Here is an 11,072-nt window from a genome sequence, read left to right as displayed (position 1 = left end):
CTACACTCCCGATGGCCACATTCCAGATGGATTAAACCTCTCCCCCTCCTCCCCTGTGTCAGCAACTTCCACACTACTGGTCTGCTCAAAACACTCATTTCTAAAATACAAGAAATAAACACTTAAAACAACACACATGCTATAAATTTGAAAATAAAATTAAATATTCTGAAAAACTGTTTAAAAAAAAGAAAAAAATTAACTGCATCTTAAAGAGACACCTCTGAGACTGATCACAAGTTCAGATTCTTCCTTCCTGGTATCTAATTCACCAGAAGGGTGATCACTGATTTCCCTATTTTGGTTCATCAACAGACTAGAGAGTTATTCTAGCTGCCTTCTAGCAAGAGAAGGACCAGGGATTTGATTCCTCACAGCCAGTGAAAATTCTTGGGTGATTTATGTGGAAAATCACAGGGCTTCACTTTTTTTTTTTTTTTGCTACAGTACTATTTATGCATACATACACACCTACAGGCACGTAAAACATTTAAATGGATTTTATCGTGAAGGAAGGGACTTTTTTTATGGGCCTGAAGGCAGAAGTAGCCACGGCCGTTCAGTTAGGAGTGTCTCCCTTTTCCACATCATGCCCTTTGCTCATGTGAAATACCTATTTTTTAGCACTGGCACATTAGTGCATTCCTTGCCTCTCTTGCCACTGCTCCCCTTTTCCCCTTTCCCTCACTCCCTAGGCTACAGCCAAAACCCAGATCATCCCCCAGTGCTTTTATCACGTTAGCTGCATGTATATCCCTCTTTTCCAAGTGGCATCTGATCCCTCCTTCCTTCCCACTGGGAGCCATATTAGACCAGCAACAAACACTGCTTTATCTCTGTGGCATGCAATGGAATGAGGGCATCCCTCTCTTCATCTCAGCATCCTTGCTGCATTTCACACCTTGGACCACGTAGGGAAAGTCAGATTCAACTCTAGAAGGCACTACACATTTGAAAAAATAGGAGACAAACATGTTTTCGTGCTATGCACTGCAGCTTACCTTTCCCGAGGAACAGCAAACCAGTACTCTGGTTGCTTTATCTTTTTACTGTACTGTTGAGACATGGTGGAGCTCTGAGACGCAAAGGACTTTCTCATAGGCTTGCCTACTTTAATGCACAGAAACATTGGAGGAGTCTTGCTCTTCTCCTCTTTTGAAGGAAGCATATCTGAATGAGAGATAAAAGAAATGGGCTGCTTACAGGAAAATACAAATACTGCAGCTGATAAAACACTGTCACAAAGATTAATGATCTGGTGCAAAGGAATACTAAGAGGCACCGCATCATATACAGAATTAAAGCTGACATGTCATTCAATAGCAAAACTGGTTTAATAAATCCTTGTTCATCCTAAACTGTGGCCATTTATTCCCATTCCATCACAGCCTGTATAGTGTTTCACAGAATAGCCCTGTGAAACAAACCAGTAAGATGATCAGGCTGGGTGCGAACTGCAACATGAAGCAGGCAAGTAAAGGGGGACAGTGTTTGACTGGGTCCAGGAAACCCATCCAGTCAAAGGGTAACCCTGCGCGCACACACACACACACACAAAGCCCAAAAAATTCCTCAACTCTGATGGTCAGACAGCCGTACAAACATCTTTTGTCTGCACAAGATGGGGTCAAGCATAAGAGCAGTTTAAGTTCATTAAATTGCTAGTGTGACAAAAAAAATGCTTATTAATTGCACTGAAGTTGCCTCATTCCTTTTAAGAGTACACATACAGCCTTTTTTTTTTTTCTCTCCCAATGAGAACCACCACCAAATACAACTAGCGAGATATAAACCCTTCCAAAAGAAAGGAAAAATCATTTTAAGAACAACTGTTTTTAAAGTCAAGACTTCCACTCTAATCATCCCCCACCACCTGATATGAATCAAGGGTATGTCCACTGGTTCATTAAACTACCAAGAGAGGAGCATCAGCGCTCCAGGATGGACTAGTGCTTAGAGGAATTGGGCTGTAGTAGAAATAGTAATATATGTACACACTATCTAAACTGAGATTTCATTTTGTTATATGTTTTCCAGTAACAGCCTGAATTTTATTTGTAATAACCCAATGACCAATCAGGACAAAATGATCAGTCAGTAAGACTTTACATATATTCCTATTTATCACTTCTTTAAGGGTTTCCATAGCATGAAAGACACTAGACAGATGCAAATAGTGTTAATACTTTGGTACCCCCCTTTACAGCAATGCACTACTACTTTGGATACTATCAGATATACACTCACTGACAGACTTCACTGAAGCAACAGAAGTTACCAATACAGAGTGACAATTCCTAGGCCATGAAGTGTCCCTGTCAATACCGCAACTGGATGACATTTCACTGTCCTTCTTAAAGCCAGTAAACAGAGGTGAAGATTATGTAAACAGTGATAACTGAATATGGAAAGAGCACACAAGCTACTTATCAGACTAGAAGCTTAGGGAATTTGAAGGTATTTTTTAATTCTATATAGCAGATAATATAAAAATATAATATACAAGAGTAAAAAAAAAAAAAAGACCAGGTATTATAGAAAGAGGAAATTTAGAGCGGAAGGCTATCAATTCAAAGGTTACCGTCATAATGCTGTCCAAGTCTCAGAGGAAACAAGGATAACCAGAGACCTACCTTCAATTGGCACTTGAATTTTCTGCAGCAGCCACAGTCTGATTTCTGATTGATTGTCTAACTGTGTTTCTTGACAGGTCTTGTCTATAGCTGGTACTAATGAAGAGTCCAGAGACTCTTTCAGATCCTTTTCCTCTGCTGCTGCTGAGCTGATTTCTAATGAAGGTGCTTTCCTTTCAACACAGCAGGAATCAAGCTCCATACTTCTAACTGTATGGACTTCATTAGCGTGGGACTTTGAACAGCTAAGTGTAAGGTCTATGCCAATTGCTTTATTGTTTTCACCTTTCTGGATTTCAGCCTTGTGTAAGTCTTCAGATGACTGAGACCCATTCCCATCTTTATTGAGGTAAAATTCAATAAGTTTATCTTTCTCTAGCTCTTTCTTAGCGTCCAATGCAGTCTCCACCTTACCTGTCGGGGAACTGACACATTTGTTTACTTCTGGAATAACATCTTGCTTTTCACACAGCTCTAAGTCTAAATCAGCTTTAGGTTCAACACTGTCCTTTTTTTCCAAGGAATCAACTGCCAAGTGCTCCTGGACTTCTGTAGTGGGTTTGGTTACCTGCTCCTTAGTTCTCCCCAACTCCCTGGGGTCAGCCAGCAAGCCTTCCATTACTGAGATTTTCCTGTCCAACCCTCTATCCATACGAGATGACATCTTTTCCAGCTCAATGAAGTCATCCTCTCCTTCTCCCAAAAGGGATTTTTCTTTGGTTTTGACATCTGAAGCATTTTTTTCCCCAGAAGGCTCCTTGGCACATGGATCCGCAGCAAACTTTTCCAAATGTTCAGTGGCAGTGATGTTGTTGGGAAACTCCAGTGACTTCGATGTGATTGAGCCTGTACTCTCAGATGACTGAAGAACTTCAAAATCAGCAGACTTTTCCTTATCTGAAGGCTTTATCTGTTTGGCACCCGGAGCAATGGATGGACCCCCATTCTGTTGCCTCTTTTCCTTGCTAAGGGATTTGAATTTGCTGAAAGGATTGATATCTTTCTCAGAGGACAGGTCTTCCCATTCTCCTGGCCTGTACAGAGGACAAAGATCCTTTGGTATGTCACTGTCAGGGAAAATGATGGATGTACATAGGATGTTAAAAGCAAAATGGAAACAGAAAAAAAAAAAAAACGGAAAAGAAAAAATAAATAATATACCAACTTAACTTAAGCTCTGAAACTCAACGAAAAATTACTTTCTCCAAAATAAACATACATCAGTGGGAATAAGTGACTTTAAAGAAAATGAAGAAAAATGCGGAACGGATAATACCGAAATAAAATGAGTAAACCACTTGGCAGAATATGCCATATGGGTGAAGAAATGGTACACATGTAATAAGAATGTGCAAGTTTTCAGAAGTTCAGTAACCAAAAAAAACACAGGACGTATTTAGCTGCTGGAACTTCATTCATATCATTTTAACATTGTTATTTCCCACACCTGACAATGAGTCAACCTCTACAACCATCCATGCTTCCCTAGACAGTACAAATGTATTTTTGAGAAGAAAGCAAATTGGAGATAAGCCGTACCCTGTTTGAACATGTTTACTGCAACACAGTAACTGGCAACAGAGTTGGGTTTTTTCCCTTTTATTTTTCTCCATTACTCAAATGTACTGTTCGAATGCAGACTTCCCCAAAGATTTATTTTTAAAGCAGGACAATCATAAAACATCTCAAAATGGAAAATTCTTAAAAACTTAATAGCATACAACTTGAGCTCTTCTTTACTGCTAAAAAGTCTGAGGTGAATGAGAATACAAGATTCTCATCACTTCAAAGTTACTAAGAAGTTACTAGACACTCTAGTAATGAGCATAACACAAATATCTGGAAAGTTTTTCTTGAAATGAGAAAATGGGTGGAAGTAGATGAATTTCACTCATCAAACAGGTGCTGCCTATAAGGACAAAACCTTGCTTAGAACAAATACATAAGCAGTGCCTCGGCTACGCATAAATTAAAGTAGCCTACCCCAGAAAGTCTATTACGTATTATAAATGCGAACTATCAATGTATTTCTTGTTCTGAAGTGGAAGTATTCCACGGACTGGCATTTCTGTAAGTACTGAAGATGGCAGTTAAGGTGCTGTTATCTTCAAAAGTTTTAAATACTCCTCTCAGAACAGTCCTGGTAACACAACAAATGGTCCAAATCTAACTCTCTTCACTTCCACTGAAATAACCCCAGAGATGGGTCAGTGCAAGAGCCCAACCAATGGCATGCCACCAATGCTTTTAATTACTGTTTTCTACTGGTCTCCTTTGCATTTTGGTTCTCATATTCATGACCCATTTCTCTGTACTGCCACTGAAGTGTTCTAAAAAGAAAACGGAAGAACAATAGAAGAATACAAGGGAATCACTCCTTTGCTGGCACTTTCCTTCCTTGATTTGTTTTATTCTGCTGCATTAAAACTCTTCCCTTCCACTTTTCCATGACCCTTACTGAAAATCTGTAAACGTAAGTTCAGAGAAGAACACTCCTTACGATGGCAATGCATCTTTAATCTTCATGTGAGAGATGTCATTGTAGAGAGCTATTGAGACAACCTCCTCCATGGGGCAGATGAGCCCATATTCTTCACAGCCATTCTCAATTACCAGAGGATCAGACTTATGTGGGTCAAACATGATGTTGTTTGGCGTTACTATCATGACTCCTCCAACTACGCCCTAAAATAGGAGAAGGAAGAGTCAGCACAGCACATGCAATTCACTTATCATTTGGTATTGGATTTTAGGCTACTATCCTAAAAAGAAAACCCTCTCTCCTGCCTCTTTATACCCCGTCATGCAATGTTTGCTAACAAAATATTTTGGTTCCCAATTGCATCAAGTCAGACATTGTAAGGAGAGTAAAGGAAAAGATTGCTTAGTGACACCCAAGTTCCTGGCTGATAAGGAAAAACATCTAAACTATTCAACTTTCAGTGCTGGCAGCTACAAGCTAAAACTGCAGATTGCTAATCAATCTCAGACAAAATAGGTTAGTGGATTTAAAAAAGTACCATTTTATTCTAGATGCAGCCACCAGTATGCCTGAAGGCAGTCTTACTCATGGAAATGTCAAGGTTACTCTGCTAAGCTACATTACAGTTCCCCTTGATCTACTCTCCCAGAGGTACAGGCAAAAAGCTTCTCTATATAGGGACCTGACACAAAACAGTTTCTCCTTGATCTAGAAGCAGCTTCTACCACTGATCCAAGCATATTTTGCTGTAGAAGACATTTAATTCTTCAAAACGTGCTCTAGCCATGGATTTGATAAGAGGCTGCATCAGCCATTATTCAGCATTCAGCCTATGGTGACTGACCATTTTTCAAGGTTTAAAAAGGAGATTTCCAATGTCTTGCTCCTGCACCCTCTCTTCCAGACGAGCTACAAAATTCACCATACCAACTCAGAAGATGTGCGTAAATCATGACATCTGAGAAATAGGAGCCACAGATCAACAGGGATGACCTACACTGTAGATGCTATTAATTATGCAAGGTCATCTGCAAGGCAAGCCAAGTAAGGCTAACAAAGGCAGGTAAATGACCACAAGCTTGGTTTGTTTTTTTTCAAATCTGGGAGATGCTAAGCTGATGGCTTGGCACTGGCAAGTGAGTACATATGTGCCTGCTCCTTTGTAAAGCGAAGTCTGCATGTGTTTCCCATTTGCTGTGCCTGTATGACTCACATACACGTGCCTGCTTTCTGTTTGGATGAAAGAATCAAAATCAAGTGCAGAGGCTTCTCCCACAGGTATGTAACTATTTAGCCAGAAGAGCAATACATCAGTAGGCTGTACTTCCTACCCAGCCACTGCAGGAAGCAAGGCAACAAGGGATTTTAGCTACACTGGCAAATAAGCTGTCCCACTTTTGATTGTTCTGACTGCAAATTACTTTTTCAGTCCTGCAGCCATAAAATTGGCAATCTATATCCTCTGCACCTAGCAAGCATCACCTAACAAAGCGACAGTACTGCCCTAATTTATATGCGAGACACCAAGTAGCCCTCTATTACTTTCTACAAAATAACAGACTGAAATATTGCAGAGTTGTTAAATACAGTCTACATCCACTCGATGTGAAAAGAAGCCAACAACTGTAGGTGCAAACACATCCATCTTACAAAAGTCAGGATTAAGAGAAAAATGTTTAAACTACAATGGTTAGCATCTCCAGTGTTATAAATTCCAGAGAACTTGAAAACCCAAACATGCAGACACCTAACTGAAACCAGAGTCAACAAGAGTAATATATCAAAGTAGACAGTTCAAGAAGACAGTGTCTTGCAACCCTGAGAAGAAAAGAGGGTTAAAATACTGCCCAAGCTTTGTTCCTTTGCTTCGAAAACAGCTGCTGTAAAATTTAGGGTGGCAGTCCCAGTGGGAACATGTATATTACAAGAACGCTTGCAAGAAAAATAAAGAAAAGGTTGTATCATGCAATATTTATCTTTTTATTAGGGTTTGCACGACACTCATTAGCAAATGCAGAAGCAATATGGACATATTTGGAAACACTGCTCTGGAAACAGTTAAAATTTAGCTTAAAGTCATAAATGAAATAGATAGGCATGTGCTCATTTTATAAAGCTGTTGCACAATTTGATGGAACTGGACAACTAATCCTGACACGTCATAACTCTAAAGTGCAGTCTTCTCTGTGGATCTAGCAATACACTCTTAAACAGATAATTCTGGTAAGACATGGTAAGGGAATGAAGATGGGTAGAAGAGCTATTCTTTCAGAAAGCAATTATCATAACCGATTAAACAATGGAAAGAACAAAATGATACAGCATATTACCACGGTACCAATAAACACAGCAGTGATAGATAAAGCCACCATAACATTTACGTTCTTTACACACGTGGAGCACATTTGACTCCCCCAGTATTCATCTCTCACTTATCCAAACAGATTTTGCTTTTAAAGAATCTCAAACAATGCCCAAAAGCCAGGTTCCACCTACCTTACCATCTGTGAAGTAACGACAATTCATTTTTAAAAATTTGACAACCACAGGCTCATCCTCTTCTGAAGTAGAGGACAGGACTCTCTCAACTGGTTTGAAGGCCTTTCTTGCCATATCAGCATCCTTAAAACAGAAAGAGTTCAGTGCGGAGCAACAGGACCAGAATCATATACTTTTAGATTTTAGGCAACTAAAAGGCCAGGTTCAACCAACTATTTTCCTTTTGCTTAAGGAAGACAAGTGGTGGTCATGTATGTATGTATGCACACTTCCCGCAGTATCCTGTATGGAAGAAAAACCTCGTACATTACAAAAACCTCCACTCAAATAACAGGCAAGAAATTAAAAAATGCCAAGGCAAGTCAGCTCACCAAATTTCAATGAGGTACTCATTAAGAGAGGGCCAGTCATGCCACCTCACCACCATGCGCACAATGCACTGGTGTGGTTCCCCATGCAGGTGGCACAGAGGTGTAAGACTAAGGTTAAACACAGCTATTCACTCCAGGCTTCTCTCCACTTTCCTTTTCATTAGTTATGGATTTGAAATATCTAATTGCTTTAACATCAGCAGGTGGACAGCTAAACTCCCCAAAACTACTATCTAAAGTCATCATAGCCAATCACTCTTCTAAGGAAAATGAAAGATTAGCTATGCCAAGGCCTTTCACAAATATTAAATCCAGCAGTCTTGTCTATGTAAGACAAGTCTGTATTTGGGTACCACCATAATATGCTTAACTAGAAAGAAACTGACTGCTCAGATTAAACTTAACAGCCTCCATGCTCAAGGACCCCAATGCAAGATCAAGGCTCTGGACTGCAGAGCAGCATAGAAATCCCCAGGGTGAAACACTAAATAATTCTTCATATTTAACTTTCTATTATTTAAAAACTACACACTACACGATTTTCAATTGTTTTGATAGACTCTGGGCCCAACTGAACTCATACTGGGTTTCTATGCTCAGACAGAATTCCCTTAATTTGGAATATTTTAAAGAGATGGTAAATTTTGTAGTACAGCAAATTGTAATTAGTTACTCAATACACTACATGCAAGATCTGAACTGTAGCCTCAAAAGCTGCTATTTACACAGCCTTGAATCTCAACTTCTGAATCAGAAATTATTTTGTGAGTTTAAGACCACAGAACCAATGTTTGACTTACAGGGAGTTTATCATATTCAGCATCTGATGATGAAGGAGAAACAGGAGCACCAGGACTGAAAGAAGACAGCCTCGCAGCACTTGTTTCTGGCACAAAGAGAATCTAAATATAAACACATATGTCAAAACAGTAAGACACAAGCTTCCAAAAGTTATTCACTATAAATACTATGTTCTACTAGAAAGACAACCCAATATTGATCACTCGTGATTGCAATGCATTCCTTAACAACTATTTATTCTACAGTCCTTCACAGGTGGAGATGGCAGGGCACATGCAGGTCTAATTAATTACAGGATCTAGCTCTACATTTGGTTTTGCAGCACAGGCAAGAAAATAAAACATCTTCCACAGAATGAGAACCTCCTTTTTTCCCCCCAAAGTTACAATCCCAGGCTGGCTTGCAACTATCACAACTATAAAACAAGTAACTGTAAAACAACTATTAACAGTTATTAACTTGTAACAGCAAACTCTGGTCCAAAGAGAAGGCTATTGCTGAAGATGGGGGATTTTTAGTGCTAGAAGTTTACAGCACTTTACTATAAGTTGTCTGTTTCAAAAAATATACTTGCATCTCCAAATTTAAGAAAACATTCTTTATATGAACCAGCATTTTAGCATCATGTACTACATTTAAAAGAAAAAAACCCCTTACTAATACAAGTGTATATGAAAATATAATGCTTTGTTTGAATTTTCACATTCCCTCACAGTGAACACCCCAGATTTTTAGTACAGCAGTACTAAAATTGCAGTACAGCTTTGGACCTCCACCCCAAATAAAAAACACAGAGTCATTTGTTGCAAGTGTCAGAGCAAAGAAAGATACTTCTAAAGTTTAAAAAATGTTCATAGTTCAGTTTTAAACTAAAAATGTTCAGAAAAACAAAACCATTTTCCTTATCCCAGCTTTTGCCTGCTAGGTATTCTTAGGCAAGTCACGCCATCTCTTTGTGCCTCAGTTTCCCCATCTACAAATCAGGACACTTCAATCTCTTCATGTCCCTGAAGCAGAAGTAGAGATCTGCTCTTCATGAACCAGGTGTTAGTCTTTACATTTGCATTTCCATTACGTGACTCTCCCAAAAACAGTCTATCTCCATTTATTTCTCATCTTACAGGAGACTGACTCATCCCCAACATAATGGCAAGAGCCATTTCAATTACTGTATCTAACACAGTAATTCTTTAATGTATTATATATAGCATTTATCTAGGCTTTCCAGGAATTCGACTCTCTTGCAACAGCCACATTACCCTCTTGAGCTTCGGTCATCTTTAAGTTTTAGTGACAGCAAATAAATAACAGAAGTCAGATATGGCAATTACAAAGCTTTCCCCCCACCCCCCAACTCCAGGTAATGATCTAGAGAGTTCCCCTTTGAGGGATTTAAATTACTGTTCATTACCCTTGGATACAAGTACCTAAAAGATATGTGAAAGCAGTAAAAAGCTTTTAAATACATAGCAAATAATCAGGTTTCAGGTATAAAAAAAAAACATAAAAGGTTTACCTGGCCTGGCACAATCGTCTGCGTGAAAAGCTTATTGAGCTCCACAAGCTTGTTTGGGGTGATGTTAAACTTTAATGCTATGCTGTTTATGGTGTCCTGATTTCCAGCCTGAAGAAAGAGTTGAAGCTTAAGATACCATAGTGAACACATTCAGCACACCAGCTGAACTAAAACCATCTAACAGACTGTTTGCGGGGAACAGATTTGATGATCTCAACACACCCTCTGTTTAATAGCTTACGTGATAAGCCAGTATCAATAAAAAGAAAAAAAATATTCTCTCATACTATACAGTAGACAAAATGGAGAGGAGTTACAGATGTCCCTCTCCTTTTCTCATAAAACTTTAAAGCAGCACCACCTTATTTAGAACTGGCCTGGCAAGTGGGGAAAGGACAAACACTGGAAAGTTCATTACAACTTCAGCAGTCGCAGCACGTTCAGGCATTTGTGCTGTTCCCAGCTGGGACGCTTGCCTTCCACAGTCACTCTGTGTGATGCAGGCTGGGGTTCAGGGACCTAGCTGGCTCACACACAGACTTTCTGGGCAGAGCCAGTCCTGTGAGCCACCAGCAGCACACTGCCACCCTGCTCCAGCCTAAAAAGGTCTCGCGTCATCTCAGGGCCAAGCACAGGACAACCACTTGATGACCTAAGCAACATTGTGGAATGGAAGTATTTTTCAGAATAACAAAACCGATTACTCTACTAAAGAGCCATGGTGCTGAAGTAAAAATAGCACTGGCAGCTGTGAGAAGAGGCAGAGGGCC

General features: G+C 39.6%; 1 protein-coding gene across 5 annotated transcripts in view; it reads right to left on the bottom strand.

Moving 5' to 3' along the window:
- The window catches only part of NCOA7 (nuclear receptor coactivator 7), an 88,956-nt gene that overhangs the window by 14,922 nt on the left and 62,962 nt on the right, over positions 1 to 11,072 (bottom strand). For 3 of the 5 annotated variants that reach the window (XM_072855787.1, XM_072855786.1, XM_072855788.1), the window contains 6 exons: positions 10,303 to 10,410; positions 8,786 to 8,887; positions 7,612 to 7,737; positions 5,134 to 5,318; positions 2,634 to 3,700; positions 1,002 to 1,170 (listed from right to left, as the gene is read on the bottom strand). In XM_072855787.1, coding sequence (XP_072711888.1) covers positions 1,002 to 1,170; positions 2,634 to 3,700; positions 5,134 to 5,318; positions 7,612 to 7,737; positions 8,786 to 8,887; positions 10,303 to 10,410 — 1,757 coding nt within the window. The remainder of the gene's footprint in view (positions 1 to 1,001; positions 1,171 to 2,633; positions 3,701 to 5,133; positions 5,319 to 7,611; positions 7,738 to 8,785; positions 8,888 to 10,302; positions 10,411 to 11,072) is intronic. The other 2 variants (XM_072855790.1, XM_072855789.1) reach the window with 2 other exon arrangements.

This window comes from Ciconia boyciana, chromosome 3, assembly GCF_034638445.1.
Source record: "Ciconia boyciana chromosome 3, ASM3463844v1, whole genome shotgun sequence".
NCBI lineage: Eukaryota > Metazoa > Chordata > Aves > Ciconiiformes > Ciconiidae > Ciconia > Ciconia boyciana.
The sequence above is the reverse complement of the archived record's forward strand: the minus strand, read 5'-3'. Positions and strand labels throughout refer to the sequence as shown.